The sequence below is a fragment of the Rousettus aegyptiacus genome, unplaced genomic scaffold, assembly GCF_014176215.1.
Source record: "Rousettus aegyptiacus isolate mRouAeg1 unplaced genomic scaffold, mRouAeg1.p scaffold_m13_p_6, whole genome shotgun sequence".
In the NCBI taxonomy this organism is placed as follows: Eukaryota; Metazoa; Chordata; class Mammalia; order Chiroptera; family Pteropodidae; genus Rousettus; species Rousettus aegyptiacus.
The window spans coordinates 90,545,419-90,573,253 of NW_023416309.1; the positions used below are offsets into that span (position 1 = coordinate 90,545,419).

Genomic DNA, 27,835 nt, shown 5'->3' on the forward strand with positions numbered 1-27,835 from the left:
ATTCCCATTTTGCAGATAAGAATTCTGAAACTAAGGCTTATTAAAATTTTCAGTTCATATACCTGATTAAGTAGGAGAGTAGGAACCCACATGCAGATTTGTCTCACTCCAAAGACCTACTATACTGCCATTCACCTTAGCATTTCCATGGCTTTCTGTGGAAGTTTCCTGAGGCTGAGATCTGGTTCATCTAATCTGCTTGGTGCAGTACCCACACGAAGCTATATTAATTAAGCTCTTGGTAAGGGCTTGTTGACATTGGTGCTGCTAGAGAATCATGTTAGATCTTGTATTAGTTTCCTGTGGCTGCTGTATCAAATTATTACACTCTGGGTGGCCTATAACAACAGAAATTAATTTTCTCACAGCTCTAGAAGGCAGAAGTCTGAAATCAAGGTGTCAGCAAGGCTGTACCTTGTAGGCTCTAGGGGAGAATATTTTCTTGCCTCTTCCAGCTTCTGGTGGCTGATGACCTTCCTTGTTCCTGCATCACTCCAATCTGCTTCTGTCTTCACGTGGATTCTCTTCTGTTCTTTATAAGGACACGTCATTGGATTTCGGGTCCACCCGGATAATCCAGAATGATCTCATCTTAAGACTCTTAATTATACCTGCAAAGACCTTTTTTCCGAATAAGGTCACATTCACAGGTTCTGAAGGTTAGGATATGAACATAATTTTTTTTTGGGGGGGGCACTATTTAACTCCCTGGAAGTCTAATAGTAAAAATGGCTATAACTAGAAGCAACTGCTGAGGAGTTCATGACGCTTTCTTCCTCCTTTCAGGCCATAGTAAGGTCAAGCTCTCTGTAGAGCAGTTTACACTTTGACTTCTCGACATACAAATAGACTAAAGAGTATATGAAGGTATACTTTAAAGCAGGGGCCGCATCCCATAGGCCATGAACCTGTAGCAGTTGTGGCCTGTTAGGAACCGAGCTGCACAGTAGTTGGTGAGCGGCGGGCAAGTGAAGCTTCATTGCTAGCATCACCACCTCAGCTCTATCTCAGATCATCAGGTATTAGATTCTCATAGGATAACTGGTCCCTGGTGCCAGAAAAGTTGGGGAACCACTTCTTTAAAGGGTTAACATTCTAATATTTCAATAGATCACTGTATTTTAAGACTCAGTCTCTTAGGAAGAGCTTGTGCTGATTTCCTCAGGTAGTTAGTTGCTCAGTTCTCTTGGCTTTTATAGCATTTTATTTATATCTCTGTTACTGCACTTATCATTATAAATGATTCATTTGCATGTTTATCTCCCTCACTGAACTATGAACTCCAGAGAGCGTGCATTGTCTTATTCATCTTTGCTTAGTAAATGTTGAAGAAGTCATTGAAGTGAAGGAATGAAGAAGGAGTCAAGCAGAGGGACATGTAGAATCTTCTGCATTTCCTAGAAATCTAATCAGAACTTGGACATATGAGCAGGCCGTGAGGACCTCCTAAGTAGACTGTGACTGAATCATCATTATATTATTAGCTTCTTGTTCCATATCTGGTACACAGAAAGCTTTCATAAAGTACATTGAATTGAGTTGAAACTGAAACAAATATTGAAATTTGGGAGCATAAAGAGTGATGAAATTTGACTGTCCCTTAAAAAGCAATACTGAAAGCAGACTGAAAGATCTAATATACTTTGCCATCAAAATTCCTGAAAACAAACACCTAAATCATTTTGCTTTGTATTTGGTGACACTTGACTTAGTGAGTCAGCCCAGTTGTAGCAGAAAGAACAATTGTCTTAAAATTAGGCAAATCTGGGCTGAAGTCCTGTGTTGCTTCTTGCTATGTATATGATCTTGAGCAAATCACTTAGGCTTCTCTGAACAATTCTTCATCTGTAGCATGCAGGTAATTATATTGCCTATCTTCCATAGGTGCTATGAGGATTAAATTACTTTGTTAAAATGCTTTAAGTGCCTTACAAGCAGATATTGATATTAAGATCCTCTCTATCCTTAAATCAGGAATAACTAGAAACATATCAAGAGGTGACTCATAAAATACAAACCAGTAATCAGATAAACTTCACAATTTTTCTGTGAGAATGTTGTTAATAGAGAACAATAATCTCTTGTGTGGTGTTTTGTGTTGGTGGTGATCTACTCCGGAACTGTATTTCCCACCCTAGATTTAGCACTGAATTAGTAAATGATGTAACTTCTTTACTATAGTTCCCAGGAGCAAGGGAGATAGGAGATAAATCAAGAAAAGGGCAAGTTATAGCTGTAGTAACTCAGGAATGATATGAAAAAGGGCTTGGGTATGGAGCAGTAAATAAAATCTTGTAGGTTCATGGACCCACACTCTAGTGGGAATCTAAATATTTGCCTTCCATGGTGGTTATATTTATTATAAGACTTAGTGGAACCTATTGCTTAGAAAGGGATACCTCTCCCAGAACAAGCTGGGAAAATCTCCAGGATGCCAACCAGGGCATTGAGGAGAGTTTCCAGGGACTTAGGCCACTGCCACTCCCTCCCTTCCTGGAAAAGAATGCAAAGTGCAGCTTCCATCTCCAGATCCAGGCATATGCTCCATTAAGCATTGGAGGCGCCTTGCCCAGCTCTTATTTTAAAAAACCTGGTTGTGCTCCTCAATTTCCCTTAGAGGGCCCACTGGGCAGGCTAGCACTGTTAGAACTTTGTGTTTCCCTCTGGTTGACCCAGGAGCTGTTTGATGAAAGTTTTGCCCATAGTATTAGTGCTGGCTTAGGAAGCCTGGCTTTCTTGCCATTGTAATGGGTGTTGTAACTCCCGGTCTCTGTGGATCATGCCAACAACAGCAGAGTATAGTTGATGTGGATTTTGAGGGTATGTTGGGGAGATGACATTTCAGGAAAGAATAATTGATTTAAAGCTATTGTTTTTCTCTTAAAAGGGGGCATGGCAAGACACAAAGAAGGGAATAATAAGCAGTATTTTCCCTGAAAATATATCTTCATATTTTAAATTTATTACTGTCCAAATTTATATATATTTTTGTGCTTCATTGACTCTTATCTCCACTGTGTTTAAGTAGAATTTAAATAATTTATATATATCGAATTTTAATACATCTCTCATCAGGCTTGGGTAGAACCTCAGGGGTTTGTTCACCTTCTAATTTCGCAAGAGAAGGAACATCTTCAGATGGCTGTTGATTTTTAAAGCCGTTTAGTTTATGCCATAGTGTTCTTAACATCATCTGGGGAAAGGTTACCAGGAAGATGTACATTTGGAAGCTCATGATAATCTTTAAATGCATCTGAAGGAAAGAACGCCCCCTTCTCCTCTGTTGCCTCACCCATGCGTCACTAGGAGAAATAGCAGTATTGGAAAAAAAATTACTGCTGCCTGTGACCACTATACCCACAAAAAAGGAGTGGGAGAGAAAATACCCACGCGATGGACCAAATCATTCCACCCCCTGCCTTGAGCTGCCTTTTCTAGGAGCCAACTTTCCCCCTCGGGTCCTTGGGAGATGCTTAACTTTAATTGACTCAGAGGAGTTCTACTTCATGTTTGAAAACCACACAGAAATGCGAAGTAAGTTAAAGCGTTCCACCCCCCACTCTCACCCTCCTTGGGCAGATACACACAAGCAATCCAAGGTGTTCAACAGCCTTAAAACAGAATCTTGGGCTGGCACCAGAGGCTAGGCTTGTGATAGGCTCTGTATTTCCAATAGGTTCCTCAGAAGTTAGGCAAATCCTACCTACACAGAATGAAATTATGTTGTGAACTTTGCCCTGTGAACAACCCAGTGGGGATGTCCCTCTAAATTGGATTTTTTCCTTCTTCATAAATGGTTTCAAAACAATTAAAAGTAGTCACGCCAGTGAAGATGACAGATTATACAGGAGCAGATTTCTTTGCTCTGAAGTGTTTGTTTTCGTGAGGGGATAGGACTCTGTTTCTCCCAGCTCTTAGCAGTTTCCCTGTCACTGGGCTCCATTTTTCATTTGCTGCCCTCCACGTCTTTGTGTTTCACAGCCCATGGAATTTTGGCTTCAGAGAAATAAATGGACCCAAGAGAGAGTTATATTTTAAGAAATGGAATGATGATCACTCACATTTTTTAAGTTAATAATAAAATCTGAATGTAATTGGCCAGATACTCCCAGCAAGGAGTGTGTGTAACCCATCATCTGGCCAGTGTGAGAGTTTGGCACTTCTGCGGCACAGGAGAGGCCACCCTCACATAGCCAGGGGACCCGCTTAGGACCCTGTACCCAAGAGAAGATTAAACTGGGAAAGTTGTGTGAGCAGAGAAGGCACACAAGGGCTATGAAGGTGGAAGCAGAATTGAAGAATTGTTTGTAGAATTATGCGAATTGTGGAGTGACAGGGCACATCTCCCCTGTCTTTAAAAAATGCCTTTTCAACTTTATACCTCTCTGGCTACTGCTCTCCCTCCCTCTTCTCTTTCATAGGCAAGATTTTGTGAAGAGTGTATCCTTACAGGTCCTACTTCTTTACCTCCCACTTACTCCTTGATCTACTTCTGTTTAGTTTCTGTCTTCTCTTTATAAACTGCTATCATCAAGATAACCGATGACTTCCTTGTTCAAAACAAGACAAAACAAAACAAAACAATAGAAGCTTTTCAGTTTTATTTAACCCCTCACCATCATTTGACATGCTTTCATTTCTGTGACACTTTCTTTTTGAGTATTCTTCCTTTGGTTTTTCCTTAGTCTATGAAGTCTTACTGTTTCATTCTTCAGGGATCCTTCCAAAGTCTCTTCTTCTTATACCTACTCTCTCTAGGGAATCCCAAACATTTTTGTAGCTACATCATTCATATGTCAACAGTTCCTAAATCTGTATAAGTCCACTTCTATTTTCCTGAGCTGTAGACCCTATGTATCCTATTTTCTCTTGTTTTTATGGGGAATATCCCCAAACTAACTCAAATCCAACATGCCCAACTGCCTAAGCTTATTTTTCTTCCTGTCTAACCTTGTTTTTGGTAAATGGCATCATGATATCTTGAGGCAGTCAAGGCAGAAAACTTGATATCTCCTCAGTTAATAGCATCCTAATCCATCTCCCTGTTTCCAGTATTGTCCCCCTATACATATAACAGCCAGATTTGATGTTGAAGAGTAATTCACATTATATCGATTTTTGATTAAAAGTTTCCAGTGGCTTTTCATCACAAGTAGAATTAAATCCAAATTTCTTACCATTGCCTCTGCCTGACCTGGCTCCTGCCTTTCTCTCTACTCTCTCTCTCTCACCACTACCCCTTTGTTCACTCTGCTCCATTGACTTTGGCCTTCTTTCCATCCCTCACCCACCTCAGGGTCTTTGTTTTGTTGCCTAGAATATTCCAACCCCAGATCTTTGCATTACTGACTCCTTTTTTTGTGGTTGGTTTAAATGTAACCTTCACAGACAAATCTCTGCTGATCATTTTAGTAAACTCGGCACTCTCCCTGCCTACCCTGATTGCTGTTTTGTATTATACATGGGAATTTTCACTATCTGAAATTATCTTATGTTTTCATTATTTGTCACTCTTTTTAGAATGTAAGTTCTATGGGAGCAGAGACTTTGCTTTGTTTATCAGTATATTCCTGTTACCTCAAAGAGTGCCTGGAACATGGTGGGTAACCAATAAAGATTTTTTTTTTAAGTGAAAAATAAAAAAAGGAATGAACAACGAACTTGGATCCTGAGTACAGCCAGACTGCTTGCAGCTCCCTGAAGTACAACATAGTTGCGTATTCTGTCTCCTCTGCCTGTAATACTCTTCTCTTTCCCCTTTTTTTCTTGGCTCAACTCCTACTTATTTTTTAGTACTTGACTTTGTCACCTCCTTTGGGAAGCTCTCTTTGATCTTGTGAGTTTATGGATAATACCTTCAATAGACTTAACAGTACCCTATACATAGCCTCATCAGAGCACATATGCAATTATCATGAAGTTTTTTTGTTAATGCATTAGAATAACTTCTGGCAGGGATGGTATTTTAGCCTAGTGAGAATCTATAAAAATACAATTGAGAAATTGTACTTAAAGAATTCTTTTGTTGAATTATTTGGTAAATCATAGAATCCTTTGGTAATATAAATTAGCTGTCTCTCTATTCTTCTACTTGCCCAATTATGATTTTTAGACTTTGAAGTTTTTGAAACATAGGAGCATACACAGACTTACAGAAAAGGCTCATATCTTCACTAAAGAAGAATGATTATATTAAATATATGTACAATTTATTAAATGTTATGCATCTGACATAGATTGTCTATTCTACAAGTAACTTTTCAAGGTGTGACTGTTATTCTAATTTTATGTATGTGAAAACCAGACTCTGATATAGTAGTCTGTTCAAGCTCATCTAGCGAGTAAAACAAAGCTGAGATTTGAATCCAGGTCTCTGATTTCTAAACCCAAGCTCTTTCTACTACACCATGCTGCCCCCTATGGGACAAGCCTACATTTCAGTACTGTTTATTAAAAATATCAATTAATATTGTAAAGCTTTCAAAATGGAACTCTTACAAGTTATAAAATCAAGAAAGATGCTTTGAATTTCATTATTTTAATAGTCTCACCATGTCCTAGGCAAGAGCATTTATATTGTCTTTGACAAGTATGTTCTCTCTTTGTTATAAGCATAAAGGTGTTTGTAGCCATTTGTATTAATCCAGCCAGGTTTTTGTGGTTAGCATTTGCCATGTAAATTCAAATGTGATTCCAAAGAGTGAAGGTGACTTGTTAAATATCTCGTCTTGCTTGTTATCTCTTGCTTCTTATATCCATGGAGATGCCAACCTACTTATTTGCTCTTAGGCTTTGGATTCTAGTTTATCCAAGGTTTCTCTCTTTTCTCCCTCCCTCGCCAGGACATTGGTGCCATGTAGGTGGGAAATTTACTCTGAACTCTTTCTCAGTCTGAACCTACTTCCTGCCTCATTCCCATCAGCCCCTTTTTGCTAGAGTCTGGACCTGTTTTCCTTCCTTACCTGTTTTGGCCAGATTCCCTCAGCTAACTTGGCTCACATCTGGCCTCACAACAGTCTCCATTCTATACTTCTGAAGTCTCATCCCTCATCTTTTGTATCTTGGGAGCTTGGGATGGAACTGGATGGAATCTTTCTTATCCCTAAATGGAGTTGATCTCAGATTATTGCCTTAGTTTTTTTATCCTCTTACCATTCCAGTTTTGTTTTCTCTATGCTTCTAGACTCTTACCACTGAGCAGTGTTTCCTACTCCTTGCTGGGACCAATGCCTAAGCACAAAAGAACCTCATCAGTGAAGAAAGGACCAAGAATCTGGTTATCAGAATACATAACTTTAGATCTTATTGCTTACCACTCACTGCCTTTCTTCTGTGCATCTCTGGGGATGGGGATGGGGATGGAAGACAATCTATATGTGATGATGTAGAGCTGATCTTCTTTAGGTTTTGCTCATCTGAGGGGTTTATCAGCTTAGGGATGTATAAGCCAGAAAGTGGTTGTTTGTATCTTGCATATTGTAGAGCATCCATGATCCATCTCATTTCACGCCAGACTTCATCTATTTGCTTTGGAATAAAATGGTAAAAGACATTAAGTTAGTATCCAACTGGTATTAAAAGGGAATAAGGTTCCTTGAGAGTCTAAGATGATACATTTTCCACAGTATTGGTTTTGAGCAAGAGTAAATCTTTTCAACATGTTTGCTAAGTCAGAAAATACCTCTTCTTTATAATTGCTGTGTCTTACATATTTTTACCTGAGAAGCTATGTCATTTAGTGCAAGTAATAGAAGACCTGGATTCCTACTAGGATCCACCACTTATTAGCTCTGAAATAACCTTTGGCAAGTCACCTGACCTCTCTGAGCCTTCAGTGCCTTATTTGTGAAATGTGGACAAAACATCTCCCCTTTCATGTCTCATAGGACTGCTATGATGATTGGGTGAAATGATGAATTTGAAAATGCTTTGTAAAACTGCAGGGTATATTTCTTACATATATGAAGTGTTATTAATTCTAAATATATAATGAAATATTCCTCATTAGGTGATAGTGGGGAAGGCATATGATAAAGTCTGAAGTTCAGAATATGTACTTGAGGGAAAAAATGTAGCTTTAGTTCTATGTAAATTAGAAAAACAGCATTATGGGAATATTTTTCTAAGCAGAAATTCTTGGACCTATTTAATAGAAAAAATATGTATTAAACTTATTACTTTCTTACATATAAAATAAGTGCTTCTAAAGTACAAAATAGGTTAAACAGCTTACTCCTGAGTAATTTAACATCCTTATGTGTTTAAGGTAGCCCATTTTTGATTGTTACTTTTGATTTCTTGGTTACCAAAGTGATTTTAACATTTTCATTATAAAGTACAATAGTCATTTCTCTGAAGCCTATTAGTGTAAAAGTCACTCATATTTTTGTGTCTACATCTGTAGATGATAGATATTCTCCCAGATCTTAACAGACACTGGCCATGAACTTTTTGATTATTCTGACTCTTTTCAAGGAGGAGCTGCTAGTAAAATTTTTTTTTTTTTTTTCATGGGACTGGTGATAGACTTTATATCTAATTTCACTGGGTGCCTTGGGTAAGCCATTAACTTCATCAGGCCCATTTAGTCAACTATGAAAAGAGCGGGTTGGACTAGATGATATCTAAAGTCCCTTCTAACTCTGATGCTTTATGATTTATAGTCGAAAAACATTTGGAAAGTTGATTATCACTCAACTTCCAAGTGGGTGTTCATTGTATGAATATGGTAAGGTTAAGTTCTCTCTGATTGTAGAATTTCAAAGATAAGGAACTCCTCAGTGTCCTATTTTATTTTCAAAATCCTTCTTTGGGCCTTAATCTGTACTTAACAAATACTATTTAAAGAATATTCATGCCTGATGCTCCCAACAAACACAGACAGTCTGCCGTATTCAAGATGATAGGCAAGCTAGAGTGAATTAGTGAATGGCACTGTGTGGTTGATAGCCATTTTCCCTTGCTTTCTAGTTCTCCTCTGTCCTGAAGAACAAGACTTGGCAGAGTATTCAGGGCTGGTAATGAAAGCAAGAGATTGAACTTTAGGCTTTGTTAGGCAGTGAGTTGGGCAGGAGGTTCAGCAGTGGGCAGGCCCATGAAGAGGCACTGAGAATTGTAAAGGGAGAAATCTAAATGAAGTTCAGGGGGCAAATGGGGATTTACCCAAAATGGGGATTCCAGATAAGGCTCAACTAAATTTTCTTGATAGGATTGTTGCTCTCTCATCTGGCTTTTATTGGTTCGACTTTATGCAACATACTCTTGTCTCAAGGTTATATTAAAGGCACTACATGACTGTGGACAGCTTTTAGAGTATCTGCCAAGGACATGCACTGTGCTTTTGTATCTTTCACTCTTGGCTGTGCAAGAGTAAAGTAGATACTTAATAAATGATTGCTCAGTGAATGAATGAGTGAATGAATGAGTGAGTAGTTACCTAATTCCTTAGATCTCTACTTTCAAATAGAATTATTAATAGGATTAAATAAGGTAATGTAGATGAATACACGTAGTAAACTGTACATTGTTATAACATTTTCAGTTGTTACACTGACAATCGTTATTGTAGTAGGCTGAATGTGGCCTCGCAAAAGGTATGTCCAACCCCAGTCCCTGGAACTTGTGAATATGACCTGATATGATAAAAGGGTAGATATTACCTTGCATGGCAAAAGATGTAATTAGGGATTTTGAGAGGAGGAGTTTATCTTGGATTATCCGGGTGGGCCCTAATTCTAATGACATATGTCCTCACAGAGACATTCTTATAAGAATGAGGAAGAAGATTTGGCAGACTCAAGAAAATAAGACAATGTGATTGCAAAAGCAGAGATTGAAGTGATGTGGCCACAAGTCAAGGAATGCCAACAGCCACCAGAAGCTGGAAGAAGCAGAGAACCGATTCTCCTCTAGAGCCCAGTGGGAGTGTGGCCTTGCTGACACCTTGATTTCAGATTTCTGGCCTCCAGAACTGTAAGAATAAATTTCTGTTGTTTTAAGCCACTGAGTTTGTGGTAATTTGTTACAGCAGCCCTGGGAAACTAATACAATTATTAATAGTAATCCACTTGTTCTCTTTGGATAAGATAGTTTAAACATTATTGCTGAGGATGGATAGCAAGAATTAGTGTAGAAAATTTTTAAATTATTTGTAGAATGCTTGTTTATTAATTTTTCTCAGTGATGAAGTGAAAAGGGTATTAATGGAAGAAAAATTTAAAACATAGATATAGGCAGGCCTGTGGACTGAGTTTAAGAGACTTAGCTAAGTAGTTCTAAAAAGAGTACAATTTTCACCCATTTTACCTTATACTGTTGATCTAAAAATAACTGACAACATAATCCCCCTGATTTTAAGGTCCAAATTCAGCTTCTAAAGACTTGCTGACACGTTTTTAAAAAGAAAGACCATGAACTCCCTAGGTCTGTTGGTTAAAAGTTTTGCATCCATTTCTCACCCTGTCCTTTAAAAATTTCGGTTTTCATCCCATAAATTACACCCCTTTCTCTGTACTCAGGCAAGATAATATTTTTATTAAAATGTAAAGGTGATTGGTTTTCTCACAGCACAGTTACAAGGTGCTTGAGGGGATGATAGATTGGTTATATTTAATGAGCTGTGTTTCTATTACAGCTTAGGAGCATTTGAAGCATTACAGTATATAAATTATAGTCTAATTGCCCTTTAGGTTTTAGCAGCTCAAACCATGCCGAGCTCCACGTCTCTGCACTTTGACATTTCTGCTGTGTGTGCTGTCTATAAAGCCTGTATACCTTATCTATGATTTTCTACACCTCCCCGGTTCAGCCCTCCCCCTTTCTGGCTGCACTCCTTGGCTTCTTTTCCTCACTGTATTTACATAGACTCCCTTGCTCTTTACAATGTTTGGTTTGTGTAGTAACTTCAACACTGTCTTAGATCTGGAATCATACAAATGCTCTTGTGGCTGGTGGTTGCCTCTGCAGGTTATGGTGTGTGGTGGGCCAAGCTGTGAATGCCAATGGGTGAGTGACTGCAGCTGGTTTTTATTCTGAGAGAGAGAGAGAGACAGACAGACAGACAGATAGACAGACCTAACATAGATAAGGGATTAGGTGACATTGCATTATCTTCAGTCAGTGAAGTTATCCATGTTGTATGGAGCAAGGCAGTCCACTAAAGACTATGGGTGCAGGGAGGTGGTCTGGTTTAATCCTGGGCGAGAAATGATCTTTTGGAACCCTTTGGGAATTGGCTTTTATCCAAGTATATGTGTACCTGGCTGGATGGAAGGGAGAGTATGTAGAGAACCTCTCAAGTTACCTGCTTTGGGAGACCAGAGGAGGTAGAACTTTGAAGAAATCCTGGCCTGGCCTGCCTTTATCCATCTCACTTAATGGTGTGATGAAAGGGAAGGAGAAAAAGGCAGTGGAGCCCTAGGCTGGGTGAAAAAAGAAAGGGGCAAGGGTAGTCATCAGGGAGGAATAATGAAGCCAGGGACTCCTGGAAGGGTTTGAGAATGTGATAGACTGAAGAAATCCAACTTTCTTGTTGGATGAACATACTGAATTCAGGGAGGCTTAAGTGGAATAAAGCGTGAACACAAATTAAGACATGCTTCTCTAAAAATATTTATGGTTGTTAAAGAAGTCATGCAGTGTTAAAGCCAATGAAGTGCTTAGAAGTCATCAGTCCAATCCTTTCATTTTACATATGAGGAAATTGAGGCCCCTGGAAATCAAATGAGTTGTCTGATACTCCAAGGTTTATCAGTAGAAGATGCTGGACTAGAAATGTATGCTAATTGACTTCTGGTTATTCTTCTTACTATGCTCCACTGTCCCTTATAGTGGATTCAAAAGATAAGCCAGTCTTTCATATTCTCCTCAAGCTTTAGTCTTCATTTTCCTACCCCTTCCCCCTATTTGTGTTCCAGTTTTACTGGAAATAAAATAGATGATATAAATGTCTTGAGGGTCCAAATATTATGTTCTCAGGTCAAGAGAGGAAGGGTGAGAAATAGGATCGGATTTATCTGATCACCGCTTTGCAAATATATTACAATATCTTCTTCTTGAATACTTAATAAACCTGAAATCTTGCACATTCATGTTTCAAAGCATTTTCCCTTATTAGTGAATGAATGAATAAATGAATATATAATTTATTATGTAGTTATGTGCAGGCATTTTGCCAGATACTTTACATGTATTATCTTGTTGAATTCCTTCAGTAACACTGTGAGCTAGTACTATTATCATCATTCCTATTTTATAGATGAGATTGGGAGTTAGGGAAATTTATTTGCCCGATTTATAGCATTTCCTTATCTTAGGTCCTTAAAACTTCTTGCCTCAATGATTGTTATAGCTTTGTATCTGGTTTCCCTGCCTTTGGTCTTCTCCTTAAATCCGGGAATGATATGCAAATTATGTAGTAAGTATGGCCAGTGAGAATGAGTGATTGCTATAAACAACCAGTATGGCCATACCAGTATGCATGGGAGGACTATCCCCAACTTGAATCTATCTTAAACAGCTATGAGAACCTGTAATTTATTTTCTTCAAAACTTTGGCCAGGTTCCTATTACCTACAGAATAAACTGCAAAGTTCTTATCATGGCCTTTAATAAAGTCCTTGTGATCTTGTTGCTACTTTCATTCGTGCCCAATTTCTTATTATTGCCCTCCACTCAATTTATGCCTCAACCAATCCTGACTACTCATCATTACCCAGATACTATTTTTCTGCTCTTTCTGCCTTATCTGTTTATAGTTTCTCTTTGGATTCTCCCCTGTCCATTTCTCCTCGCTATAGTGTATCCTTCTAGGCCCAGCTCAGATCTCAGATGTCAGTTACATCCTCTATGGCAACTTTTTTTATACCCGCAGATGTAAGTACATCTTTACTTCTTTGTGTCGACACAGAACTTATATTTTCAAGTTCTCTTTTGGCACTGAACTCATTTAACAAATAGTATTAATACACAGTTCTTGTCTACCCTAATGGATTTTAAACTCTTTAAGGTCAGGGAGCATTTCTAATTCACCTCTCTATCTCCCTCCCAGTGCCTCTAACACCTGGGTGTTCAACAAATATTTATGAAATTTAACGGAATATATATCATAATGATATTTGTCACGGGGCTATTGCTATTATACTCATTTTGTGAACTGGGTAACAATAGGCAGAAAGGTCATAAGATTTATCCAAGGGATTTATAGGAAATTTCAGACCAGATGCAAATTCTCTTGATGACCAGTCAGAACTTCTCTGTCACAAGACCCTGAGGATGCCTTTCAGACAAGACCATGGACAGGGAACACATTTTCTAACCTCTGTAGCCACAGATTAAAGTGTCAGCTCTGTAAGAACGCAGTTCAAACCATGAGGAATCTTAAGTCTAAGTTGGTTTGGGTTAACATGAACTAGTGGGTCATTTTCTTTTCTTTTTCTCTGGAATATTGAGTTAATTAATACAATGTTTCTTTCTGTTGGATTTATCAGTGGGCTATCAGGTAAGAATAATGTTCTGATCATTACTTCTGGCAGAGATTTTTCTTTTCATATGGGAAACCACTACTTCCTGCCACAGTGGCTAATGCAGCTCTTAGTAACACTGATTTATCTGTAGCCTTTTCTTAAGCCTTTGTTTAAAAACTCACATCTCCCTGAGCTCTGGATTTTAACCAAATCAACAGGCTACTTGTACACTGTGGTCTTTAAATTAGCCTAGATTGCTGTTCTTCTCATGTGTATTTCTAATCCCTTCCACCCTGTCCTTTGCCTCTTTCCTTTTACTTCAGAAGAAACAAACCATTACCTGAATGAAATCTAAAACTTGCTGGTGTCTTTGTTTGGCAGCTGCAACCTCGCTGTCTGAGATCGCTTCCCTCAGGGACTGTTGGGTATTCAGAGAATCCAGCTCCACAACAGCAGAAAGGCGGCAATACAGACTAATAAATTTCTCCCTGTAGCTGCAAAAATGAACTGGAAAGTGGACAAGCAAAATAAAACATGTTAAGATCTGGTATCAAAATAGAGAAATTCATACCTCAGAGAAAACAAGTTGAATGAAAACATGATTTATTAATCCTATCAGTGGAAAATATTAAGCCATAAATAAATTATAAATGTTCTCTTAAGGGGCCAGTTGTCTGGCTTTAGTCAGACAGTATTCCTTTTAAGGTTTACCAAGTCCTGGAAAGGTATGGGGAAGTGGGGTTTGCTCAATCTGCAGTTTATGATGTTCATCCCGTAAAGTTGGGGCTGAATATATAAATATATATTCATATATATTTATGTACTTGGAAAATAAGTTTATCACTTTAAAGAAAAAAAATGCCAAGTAGCAATTTGAAACTTAGTTTTGATACTCATGTCTGATTTATAGTGTATATCTTGTGTGCTCCTTTCTAAGGCCAGAAGTCCCAGACCATAAGACATTCTTTTCTCAGGGTGTCTTTTGTCTGGCTGAAAAACTTCCCTAAGGACCTCATATGATGGGTTTTGATCCTCCTCCTGCCTTTCTGCTCCTCAGCTCCTCTGGAAGGATGAGAGCTGATGCCTTGACAGACCATTTTTGTCTTCAGCAGACTTGGCCTTCCTCTCTCAAAAGATAGTGGAGAAAAGACAGAGGAGTGTGGAACTCAGCCTTCGGTGTAGACAACCTGAGGTGGTCAGATTCTTTATACTTCTCTGGTTGGCTGTGATCATGTACCATAACTTCAGATTTTAGTGGGATGATGAAAACATCCTGATTCAGACTAGTGTAGTACCGTTTTTTTTCCTGGTCATCATTGAATTAGGAGATTTACTCTCTAGGAACCTCACTCTGTGTACCTCTGACCTGTACCAGTGCATTCCATGGTTTCGAAATAGGGCTGTAATAACTCAGCAAATATGTGGGAACATTTTTATTCTAGCTCTTTGATGAGGAAGTCTAGGAAGAATATATAATTACTACCCTTAGGCCTCTTTGCTATTGATTCCTGAGACCTAGACCTGGCCATTTAGGGGAGCTCAAACCACACTGCCTTAAAATGGGGCATCTGGTCATCTCCACATTGCAATGAGGAAGTCCTACTTCTCAGCATATTGAGAGATTTCTCTGACCCTACAATTCCCATCTTAGCACTGTCTGCTTCCTTGCTTGAGTTCCTCTCAGGATGAAGCTCAGGTGTGTATAAAGGTGACCTGCTCTGTTTATATATCCTCGTATGGAAGGATTTGAATACATCTTCAGTTGTATCTTCCATCATGCAACCACCCTTTTGTTCTCTACCTCTGCGGGCTTTGAGCCTAAACTTTGGTCAAGCTGAGCTTACATGCTTTTAAACATGCCCTTTCCTTGTCCTCAAATACCCTTATCTACCTTCAGGTCAGCTTCTTCTAATACTTATTAATGTCTTCTCAGTGCAATCTTCACTGACATCTCTTCCCCTCTAGGCAGAATTAGTTTCTCTCTCCTTTGTGCTCCTAGGGTACTAGTTTCTAAATGTATCAGGACACTTATCCTGCTTTACTGTAATTGTGTCTACTTGACTGCCTTGATATTAGACTGTAATTTCTTTGAGGACAAGAACCATGGCTCCAATTCATTTTTACTTTTTCAAAACCTGGAACATTATGGCTTTTTAAATTCATGTTTATTGACTGAACAACAACAAAATGCAACGCCTGATGTGAAGAGGGCATACCCTTCCTCCAAAGTTTCCTCTTTCCCTGTTACCTTTCTTCTCACTGTGCTCTTGAGAGGTGTATTTCAGGTGTATTTCAGGTCTGTGATATTTACTGGCAGTCTGTAGGAAAGAGTCACAGTTACATTGTAGCTTACTCTTGACCTTTGTAGCTCCTTGAATGTGTCTTTATGTCTTTCAAGGAGGGATTATATCCTGTTAACACTTGACAGATGTCCTCTCTTGGCTGGAGAGTGAAGAGAGTGAAGTGTCTCACAGCCTGCCTTTCCAAACTAAGTTGTTAAAAAAAAAAATCAGCTTTTTTCCTTTTTCCTAAAATATGACTTGGAAGATAGGGAGTGGGATTGAAGAATTTCAAAGAAGCGCTATCAGTCTTATCTAAATAAAACACCAGGGTGTCCCCAACTTTCTTTTGTTGTGTCTCTTTGCTGTGGGAGTCTTGGATCAGTGGGTGGTCTCTGCCCATGCCATTCACTACAGTGAGCTATGAGGACTTTTCAACTACAAACTTCACTTTCCTGCTCTAGTGTTTTTTATCCAGAGCCATTAATGTTGCTTTAACAAATGTTACTTTAACATAGTCTTTTGTGGTTTAGCAATGATACATTTGGTAGCCATCACTGAGGAGGGGAGGATAGACTGGAAGTTTCTAATTATTTTCTAATGTGAATCACATGCATTTTACAGACAAAATAGTATAAGGGTACATAATGCATTATCTGAACACATGAATTGTTAGTAATTTACAAACAAAGATTAATTTTCTGTGGTGGTTTCTCTTTTTTTCTATATAAGATAGTGACATGACTAAAATGCAGTTGACACCAACACTAGAAGTCAGATTAGGAGTACAGTACAGTGGGATGTACTCGGGCTTAGGTATCAGACAGAACTGGGTTACAGTCATGGTTCTGCCACTTACTACCTGCATGGTAGTGGGTGTGTGACCTCTGGGAGCCTCGGTTTTCTCATATCTGAGACAGGGATAATAATGCCAACCTAGGATTAAATAACATATATAAAGTGCCAAAACAGCACATGGCCCATATCAGATCCAAAATAAATGTTCACACCCCTACCCCTGTCCCCTAGGAAGAATGAGGCATTTACTAGTTAGAGTATTAGAATATTCTTCCTAAAGAGCTCTATTCAAAGTCCTAAGCCATCTGGGTCATATAGCCTAGTTTGGAAGCTAAGGAGTCAACAAGATTACATCCTAGGGTCAGTTTTAGTTCCATGATTCTTTGCCAAGGTGTCAGAAAGAACCTGGGCACAAGATGCCCTTCTAATGATTTTTGGTAGTAAATGAGTTGACAGTTGGAATTCAGGAATGGTATCTTAAATCGTGAAAAATGGGCATTAGGAATGAGGGTTGAGAGGATGCCATTTTTTGTAAGCCCGTGGCCTGGATTCCATTAGGCTCAATGCCTGGATATCCCACAGGCACCTCAAAACTCATCATTTGTCAGATTGAACTCATCATCTCTCCCCTCCCCCAAACCTGTTTCTCCCCTAGTATTTCCTATTTTGGTAGATGGCAACATTATCCATCTCAGCACCCTGTTCAGACTCTCCGGCTCCTCCATCTTGCTCTTCAGCCACATTAAATTAATCATAAAATTCTATTGATTTTAACTCCTAAATTTCTCTTGCCTGTGCTTTCTCTTCTAAAACCCTACTATGGCAGCCTTGGTTAGGGTTCTTATCATTGACCACGGGACTACTTAACTGTTTCATTGCCTCTAGTCGCATGTTTTTTTTTTTTTTTTTTGGTTCTCCTCCAATCTATTTTCCAAAGAACTGTTAAAAACCAATAAGACCATAGTATTCCTTTTCTTAAAATCTTTTAATGACTACCCATTGCCTATAGGACAAAGCCTAGCCCTTCTTAAGATGGCATAAGTAGCTTTTTGTGATTTTCGACCTTTTTAATTTTTAGTTTCATCTCCTGTCATTGTTCCTTAGATACTTTAAGCATCTGTTACAATGAGCTACTAAGAATGTACTTAATTGGGTTGCATTTTCCCAGGTCTCGAAGCCTTTGTGCATGCTGTTACTTTTGTTTAAAATGATTTTTTCTCTGCTCTGCCTTTTCTTTCCTTTTCTAAATGTTTGTTTATCCTTCAAGGCCTATTCAAATATTATCTCTGTGAGAAAGGATTTGGTCTCTTTCCTCTAAAATTCAACAGCCTATATTTTACAGCAATGCTTTCTGTGTTTTGGGACTGTTGATATAGATACCTGTATCCTCTACTGGGTTCTAGATTTCTGGTGGGCAGATTGTGTCTTATTAATATCTGTATGTCCAGCCCTAGCACAGTACTTAGCATATATTGGAAACTCAGTACATGTTTGCTGAACAAAGGATGTAGTCAAGTCCTGAAATATGAAATATATACCAGGCTTCAAACTGTTTTTAAAAAATTTCTCAGTTTTTAAATCTTGCTAGTTCAATTAATATGAATCATAGAGCCAAGGAAATCAATAAAAATCAACTTTCCTTATCATAGGCCTGCTGTCAGTTGTGACTGCCCACAGAGTCAGGTCAGGATGACCTCCTCAGTGCAGGCTAGGCAAATCCTCAAGAGGCCGCCTCCCAGGACAGTTCCTAAGGGCTCATGATACTACTTTTTCTTTTGTTTCTGGGAACACATAAATAGTGACCCTGGTCAGCCCCCAGGCACTTTTGTTTTTACTGCAGAGGACTGCTATCCTTCTTTTATCCAAAGGATGGGGGAGCTTCAGCCCTCAGGCTACGGATGGGGAGTAGATCTGAATTGTACTAGGTTGCCTTAGCTCAACCATGCTCAGAGATCTCACCACACCCTCCTAGATGATAGTTTCCCCCACAAATAATCCTGTGAAGGAACACCTTATGGGTTTGCCCCAGCCTAGTCTTTACTCTAGGACACTGAGGGCTAAACTCCTTTATCATTTTGTCTTTGCTAGAACTAGTTAGTGCTGGAATACGCAGTTTTCCATAGCTGGTTAGCAAGTTATTTATTATTCACTCAGGCCACTGGTCAGTTTGCTAAATCTCAAGTACTTCCATTGGTACAGGGATGACTTATACAAGTCAAACTGAAATGTGGTATCACGTTTTATTCTATTATAATTCACATATTCCCATAATTTGATTTTTTTCTAGTCTTATTAGAAAAAAATGTTGTTAATACAATTTTCTGTGTTCTGACTGAATTTCCAACAACCCCTTCTTAGAAATGCTTAGTGTATGTGTTGATCTTTTACTCTGAACCTATCTATGGAAGAAAGAAGTTTCTACTTATCAGAAACAAGTAAAAATTACTTAGCATTTTTCTTAGAGAGGCTTAGGCCCACTATAGCAAGCTCTTAGAAGTTCCTATAGAAGATGTTATTAAATGCTTAGTGGACTGATGTCTAATGGAGGAAGTGATGATAATCTCTCTCTTGGAAAGCTGTGATTACTTGGGGATAAGGTAGTTTGTCATGATTCTCATTAATATTTTTTAAGTTGTTGCTGGTGGTACTGAAGTACAATAAGCATTGTAGTAGAGTGTATTAATTTCTTGCTTCTGGCAACATTTCCTCCCAATCCCTAGAAAAGACTAATAGAATTGTGTATGTTAATGGAACCAAGCCCGATCAAGTGGTCTTTCTGGAAACTTACATGGTCCACATTAATCAGCTGGATCACCAGTGATATGGTAACAAAGGTGAACCACGAGTGTAAGAAGGTATGTTTTACTCTAGAGAAATCTTAAAATCAACAACTATTGAGACCCAGGCTTTGACCTATGGCCTGGTTTTCATAGATAAAGGATAGTATCTGATGGTCTTACATTGCTTTTAGTATTAAGAAGAGTAAGACAGGTCAAAGAGATAGGAACTGTTGGATTCTACTAATATGCTAACCACATTCCTAGTTCTGTGAGTTACTAATGTCATACTTTCTATGTTCTTGGCAGTACTACTTTAAGTGTGGTCCTTGGATCAGCAGCATTAGTATCAGCTGAGAGCTTTTTAGAAATGCAAATTATCCAGTCCCTCTCTCAGATCTATTGACTCAGTATCGCTGAGATGGAGTTCCAGGGATCTGTTTTATTAACCAGCTCTCCTAGTGATTCTTGTATATATTAAAGTCTGAGAAGCACTATTCTAGAGTGTCATATCCTAAAGTATGTTTTCTGTGTGTTTTTTTTTAAATAAGTGCCGTGTTAAAAATGGTTCTGGTCATTTGGAAAATGCTGGGTGAAATAAAGTTAAGCTTTTTAATTTTCATTTTTTTTTTTTTTTTGGTGAGGGGACTACCAAATTTTGCAGAGCTTTTCATATGTTACTCTACTGCTCACAATTCTTCATTGGATTCCCAACACACTTAAAAGTAAAATCCAAAGTCCTTATTGTGGCCTATGAAGCCCTGTATGATCTGTCCCCCGTTTTCTCCCTGATCTCATTTGTTATCTCTCTTGCTCTTGTTCACTACACTCCACCTATACTGATCTCTTAGCCAAGCACACTTACTTTAAGTAAGACTGTGCACTTGTTATTCCCATTGCATGGAAATCTCAGATCTCTGCTCAAGTGTATCTTTCACAGAGAGGTGTTCCTATGTCATTCTATACAAAATTGCAGCTCCTGTCACTTCACTCCAGTCCCTTACCTTGATTTATTTTCTTCAAAGCTCTCACTACTATGTGACATTTACAATATTATTGTTTGTTGATTGGTTTACTATTTGTCTCCCCCACTAGAATGTAAACCCCATGAAGAGTTTGTTCATTGTTGATTTTTCATTTCAGTACCTAGAATAGTGCCTGGCAGATAGTAGGTTATTTAATAAATATTTATTGATGAATTAATGAGCAAATGAGAGGAGAGAGGAAATTGTAGAACAGAGAGTAACATCAGTGGTATAAAGTGTGGCTGTCCAGGAATAGTGCATGGGCTTCCTGGAAATCAGACCAGAGAAGAAACGTGCGGGGCTTAGTCATTCAGAGTCTTGGGAGTCATATATTATTATGATTGATACCAAATCATTGATCGTTCCCCCAAAGACCATTGAGGCATAGGGAAAATTTTATGCATTTTTGCTGGTAATAGTGGAACAGTAATGACTGTTTCACACAGAATAGACTCCAAGTTAGCTTTCTAAAGAAGTATTTTCTTAGTTCTTTTCCCTGTTAAATATCAGTTATTTATTCCTGAGAAATGTTATCAATAAACATTGGTTAAATTTCTGTATTTAGCACCAAACTTTCTCTCTTGCATTTCTATTGCCAATTAAACATGTCTACTCAGATGTTAAATTAGCACCTTCAGATTCAAGCTGTTCAAAGCTAAAAACATCACTTCTCCAAACCATATTCCTCTCTGACTTCCTTACTTCTTATAATGGCAGCAATAGTCATATAGTATTTGAGGCTAAAAACCATGGGCATACTCTTGTAGTCTCTAGACTTCACTTTTTCTCAAACAGTTGCCCAATCTTGATTACTCCCAGTGTTTCTTACTCTCTCTATATTTGTTTCCTTTTTTGTTTGTTTCTACCCTGACACTGGGCTATTATAATAACCTCTGAACTATTCCCCCACTACCCTGCTTTAAATCCGTCTTAAACAGATTCTCTAGTCTGACTCTTAAGATACTGCCCAACATGGCCACAAATTGTTTGTATAGCATTATGTCCACTATTTCCTCATATCACTTCTCTGATCTAGCCAAACTGAACCACTTATTCTTTTCCTAATTCTTTCTAAGTTCTTCTATTCTCATGTCTTTGCTCATTCTACTCCCCACAAGAAAGTTTTTCTTATTATCCATGTTTATTAACATCCTGTCCATTCATTCGTTAACACCCACATCAAATATCCTCCCTTCCAAGGCAGCTTTCTGATATCTTTGTTGAGAAAATGTGCTTTCTTTTCTTATTTTAATATCATGTAATTCTAATGATTTTTGCACATTCTACCTCATTCAGTAATAATTTATATTCTTTTACTCCTACCACTGTACTGAAAGCCCTTTGAGGACGGAGCTTTTGTCTTAATCATCTCTGAATTTTCACATTAGGCACCTTATATATGTACTTATTAACTTGATTGAAATACCTTGATTCAAACTGTATTTAATAACAGAAGTACAGTCTTTGGGTAGGGAACTCTTTAAATGGTCATATTTACACCCAGGCCTCTTAGAAGTGGTATGGCCAATCATTTGACACAGAGAAGGCACATACAGGTTAAGTGATTGCCATACAATTGGGTACCCAGGACTCTCAAATCCTAGTCTACAAGTCTGATTTAGGCTTCTCTTAGTAACTCTCTCTCCTCTGGAAAATAATAATTGCTGTTCATCAGCTTTAGGGCATCTGAACTACTCAGAGCAAGGAAAACTGAGAAGCTTAATTCATTTGTCCTCAGAGGATAAATTATGATTCAGATGCCCAAGTCTCAAAATGAGAGATCAGGCGGTTGCCTTGTCTGCTTCTAAATCTGGTGTCAGGGGAGCATTCCAAAGAGAGTGCCTCCATTCCACCCACCCAGTCACTCACCCTCACACAAGTCCTACAATCTATTTGGACTGATGGTACTCTTGCTAATTGCCTTTTATTGGCCTGTTACAAGAGGATGCATGGAGAAGAGACAAAGCCTCCCTATTCACATTCTCAGTGGGCAGCAGGGGTCTCTGCAAAAATAGGGAAACTGGGGCCCAGGCTATTCATTTCTGAAAGTCAGGACAAGATTTTCCACCATTCAGAATCTCACATTATAATCACAATGTTGCATCCTGGGAAACCCTGTCAACGTCTCAAATGTTCTGCTAGAATTTTAGTCTATTTAATATTAGACTCTATTTAATAAATCAGTGCTATTTAAGGTTAGACATTTTTTTCCTCCAAAGTGATATACACTCTACATTTTAACTACAGTTTTTTTTTTTTTAACCAGTTGGTGGGGGGCAGGGGAGAAAAGTGCTTTTCATGAAAACATCAGTTCTTGTATTTATGTTTTAAGAAAGCAAAGGGGAGGCAAGAACTGCAGCCTGATAACTGAACTTTCTGTTTAGAATTCCCTCCTCTCCATTGGGCCTTAGCTAGGTTTCAATAATTATTGCTCAGGCACATAGTCTTGGAGCTTTGCTTTCTCTCAGACTTGTACACAGTTCTAGGAAAGGTTGTTGCCAAAGCCATCATGTGATTTATTGACCCTCCACTGGGACAAGGGGGAACAGATATAACTTTGTGATTTTATTATAAGGAGGCTGGGTTAATATTTCTAGGTGAAACAAGCTACTATACCAAGTTCAAACATCTGAAGAGGGAGGTTAAGAAACCCTGAGTGTGGGGTGTAAGGATTATTCTGTCCTGGGGCTGTACAGACGTCGTCTGAGGCAGGGAGCAGGAGAAGAAAGGACACATTGTGACCCATTTCCAACACCTCCTGTGTGTAGAGGCGGAAGTTCCTTGCCTGCAGAGGGACACGCGCGGAGGAAAAATAGGAGAGTTACAACATGGCACTTACATAAACAACACCAAACTGGCATAAAACATCTAACAAAATTACACGACTTCAAGCTTGGAATTTTTATACAACATAAATATTAGGGTTCAGCCCATTTAATAATGCTATATAAAATCAAGATTTAAGGCAGTAATGTTCCACATAAACTCTGAAAACAACATTTATGCTTCTTATAAAAGCAGAAAATGATTACATTCTGTGGGCTTTTCAAAATGATGAATATAATTACATGAAGCAACAAAAATGGATTGAATTAAAAATCCACTAGTTTCAATTTAAGCTGGTTAAGGGGGAAAAATGTAGTTTCTGGCCAAAGACTGAGAAAATTTTACAAGAATCCGAAAAAAAAAAAAAAAAGATGTATGCACTCTTAGGCAGCTAAGCAGCCTTCTCCCAACATGTATATGTAGCCCAAGAGTCACCAATGAAATATGAGCTGCTTCAAACCTGGTAAGCCCAAGAAACCCTTTAATAGTATCTCCTGTCACAAGTAGACCTGTTTTTTGTTTTTTGTGTTTTTTCCTTCTGAGTACATGGCCACCCCTGGAATAATCCAATTGTTCCCCTAGTGTCTTTATGGCATCTTGTGCAATTTATTCTTTGCCAGTGTTGGCTGTTTTGGACTAGCTTTGCAGTGTTAACTTAGAATCAGAACAATATGCCAATGGAAGAACACTCTTGGAGTCTCTAATCTGTCCCCCTGCCTCCATGAGTCAGAGGACAATACATGGTTGTCTCTGTTATTTAAAAATAGACAGTTACTCGTGTAATGGTCTTCCAAGTTTACAGGCTAAACTTTGTTCGTTTTGTGTGTGTGTGCATAGAGACAGTGTGCACATGAGTATGTTTTGGGTGGGAGGGGAAGGTAAACATAGGCAAAAAAAAAAAATTCAAGCTAATGTTACATCATGTTAACTTACTGGACAGAGCCTAATAAATGTTTACTGTTTTATTCTATACCAACGGTTTTTCTTAAAATTGCTTGTTAGTGGATGTTAAAGTTTCACATTTCAATCTAGATAAGATAATAATTTTGGCAGTTAATTCTCTGTGGAATCAGCATGGCATAACCTTGGCCATTGCTGTAGATTATACTACCATAGTCTTCTGCTCTTAGATACATCATTTGCATATCTAACTATACACTTATTTGTTTATTTTCCTTGCTTTGTGTTATCCTGAAGCTAAGACTTGGTGTCTTTCAAAGTGGGCTAGCCAGTGATTTTTCTTGCTTGACCAGACCATAGTAAGCTGGGGTCTAGGAACCTTGGGCGAGGTCAACACAGAGGAACTGGAGAAAAAGAGCAGAAATGCAGTCTGTGTCTACTTACAGGCATCAAATTAAAAATATGCTTATATGTGCAAAGTGGCATTTAAATCAGTGGAAATTAACATATTTACCTCCTGAATTTTATGCCACAATGCAGTTTTATGCCACAATGGAAGATAAATATGGTAAGGACTAGTACCTGTTGTAGAGGTATATTGATCTGCTTAAGGAGAGCTTTCACTGCCATCTGGAGCTCGTAGAAGAACAATTGCATGGGGCAGTCAGAAGTATGATCCACACTTTCCATAGATTCAGAGCCAGAAAGCTTTTGGATCCATTCCCACTCCTCTCTGTATGTTGAGTCAAGTTAAAATTAGAAATATAACAAAAGTTCAGAACACAGCTCAGAACATTTTTAGCGTATATGTCCAGAACCTGGATAACAAATTTTTGGTGGTTAAAACTTGATGCAACTTATGATATTTGGACTTTTAGCCACCCAAATGGAGTTTAAAATGAGCTTTTTCTACTTTAAGCTTAGTTCACCTATCCAACCACATATATATCAGAACGGCAGGTCTAATTTATATCAGTCAGTTTTTGAGATTGGAGCTTTTACATATTTTGTAATCATTTCCTGATTGTTTTCATTTTTATTTCCCTGAAGATCCTCTGTAAGTTCTAAGACCCTACAGTTTGCCACAGGGGCATCTGCTGGTTAATTCAGCAGTCGGGTAACCACAGCAGTCTGGTCCAACTCAGGCAACAAACCACATGGCACATTTCAACTCTGGCCTGTTGTAATCGTGGGGACTATTTTGGTTTCTTTCCCTTCCAAAAGCTTGAGGAGAATCATAAACAGGAACAACAGGCAATTCCAATAAAAGGAACCAGGGGACACACATCACTACTTCCATCCTTCCAAACCAGTCATATGTGTCTTTATTCTGCATGCTCTATAATCCTTCCTAATGAAGTTCTCCAAATGTCATGCGGAAGGGAAGGGAAAGAATGGTGGTGGGAGGAAAGCACATCTGGTTTGTTCCCCAAAGGCTGCTCTTCAAAAGGTAAAATGCCTCTTGGGTAACACTGTTCCCACAGGTTTTTTACTACAAGTCTCTAAACACATTTAGTTGGCTCGGTTTCTCCTCCGAACTCTTCAGGGAACAGCAATATACTCTCAGGAGCAGGCTTGAGAGAAAGGAAAGTCCTCCTCTCTGGGGATGGAAACAGAAGAGGTGCTAACATATGTTCCCGCTCTCATGAAAACCCTCTGAGGGCTCTTCCCCATGGGTTATACCAGCCTGGCCTCCAATCTGTGGGTCAGAAAATGAAATTAATTGTGACATGAGCTGTTCATCACAAAACATTCCCTTTTAACTGACTACGCTCTTAGAAAAGTTTCTGTTTTCAAGATATCTGTTTCATTTCAGTTTCCACACTGGAAAAGACGATGGAAAATCTACCCTTTGTCCCTCCCAATAAGAGAGAGAGAGAGAGAGAGAGAGAGAGAGAGAGAGAGAGAGAGAAACAAAAGTAAATTGTACTTCAATCTGGGCATACTGTTGACTTTGTAAATAATTGAAATCTTTTAGAACTTACTTGGGAACTATTTCTTTTCTCCCATCACTGATATTGAACTAAATGCGGGAGTTTTGACTAGCATAAGTATACACAAAACCTGAAGGAACACATTGCTAAGTTAACATCTGTAATCAAATTAGAAAATAAATTACTGATAGGAATATCATAAAATATATACCACTAACTAATGAGTTGCTCTCTAAGGATGAGGAAGATGGAACTGGCAGAGTGGAAGCTACTGGAATCTCTTTTAAAAATGAAACTTGGATCTTTGGCAAAGGGAAATTAGTTGGTATAATCACTAAAAGATAGAGTCTAAACCTTTAAGACACAAATCTAGAAAATGGATGAAAGTAACCATGGCTGAGTCAACCCACAAATGAGCTGTTTAACCTCTTGGGAAGGACTGAGATAACTAATGTTGATGGTAGAAGTGACCACCAGATGGCAGACTTAAAGCCTAGGTAGGTGTAGTTGATAAGTGAAAGGAGAGAATATGGCAGCTAGTGAGTTCTTTGAATGGATCATTGTCATTATCATCTCCTTTATTGTCCTCAGCTAAGTATTTAAAAAACATTGTGAGACATTATAGTTAATAAACTTGCCACTTTAGGGACAAAATTTTAAATGACCAAATTAGAGTCTCCTTCGGTTAAGCAAATACATAGGTATAAGGAAAATTTGGGGATCTCATTTGTATTCTGAAGCCTGACAAACTCTGGAGAGTTCTTTTTCTTATCTACTCTTTTCTTAAAAAAATTTTTTTTCATGTTGAGCACAATTCAATCTATATATAGTAGACTTTTAGAGGCCTGCTAGAGGACTAGTTGTAAAGCTGAGCCAGATTACCAAGATTGGGCAACTTTCCCAAAGCTAACAGGGTAATTCACCGTAATGCCAAACCGTAGAGCAGTTTCCAGAAGCTCAGGCCTTGTTACTTCTTTTCTTCCCCAGAGAATCATAAAGAGTGTAAAAAACATTCAAAGTCCTCGGGCCAGGGGGTTAGGAGTGGGGAGAATGAGGGTAGAGAGGGTTCTTTAAGATTCAGGGGAAATCAATCGCTCTACCAGAATCTATTTCCACAGTGATATTAAAAAAAAAAAAAAAGTAATAATGACTTATTAGGTTGTGAAGAAAAGATATTGGAAATAGCAGTGTTAAAAGAAAAGAGTATCTATTCATCAACCAGTTGGGCATCAGTGGTTGCACCATGAATAATAGAGAGGGGAAAGTGAGAGGATGGTGCCCCCTTAAATGGGCTCAGCCCTTTCACCAGCACCACAAACCCTCCCTCTCCTAATGTTAGAATGCAGATCTGCCTCTGCCCCAATGTGCTGGCCCCTGAGGACATCTCAGCAGAGAAACTACACTGAGAAGTAACACTTCATTTTCCTTCTAACACATCTAACGCGTCACTCGAGCCATTGTTTCATCACAAGAAAATTCAAACTCCTCAAAACTTACTTGGAAATGTTATTGTTTTCACGGATCTTCACATGGCAGAGAATGTTGGGTAACTTTTGGGTAACGAGAACTTTGATCTGATCCACAGAGCTACACAGCTTTAGGTAGCCCAGATATAATCCAGGAGATAGCCGCTGATGGCTCCTTTTGTGATATGAGAGAATATCCTGTAGGGTGAAAAAAACAAAAAGCAAAATATAACAACATTTTAAAAAGCAATATCTATCAAACTTTTTTGTTTCTTAGGTGTCATAAATTAAAGGAGCTGTAGCTAAGTAAGTAGGTGAGAATCCTCGGGTACCACAAAGAGGTTCGGGATAGCCTTCCCCTTAGGAG

The 27,835-nt window shown here is 38.5% G+C and overlaps 1 protein-coding gene across 4 annotated transcripts in view; it reads right to left on the bottom strand.

Annotated features, from left to right (window-relative positions):
* ANKFN1 (ankyrin repeat and fibronectin type III domain containing 1) overlaps window positions 1–27,835 on the bottom strand; it is a 527,248-nt gene that overhangs the window by 12,631 nt on the left and 486,782 nt on the right. For all 4 annotated transcript variants that reach the window (XM_036222287.1, XM_036222289.1, XM_036222288.1 and 1 more), the window contains 5 exons: window positions 27,500–27,666; window positions 24,651–24,801; window positions 22,959–23,127; window positions 13,804–13,970; window positions 7,314–7,527 (listed from right to left, as the gene is read on the bottom strand). In XM_036222287.1, coding sequence (XP_036078180.1) covers window positions 7,314–7,527; window positions 13,804–13,970; window positions 22,959–23,127; window positions 24,651–24,801; window positions 27,500–27,666 — 868 coding nt within the window. The remainder of the gene's footprint in view (window positions 1–7,313; window positions 7,528–13,803; window positions 13,971–22,958; window positions 23,128–24,650; window positions 24,802–27,499; window positions 27,667–27,835) is intronic.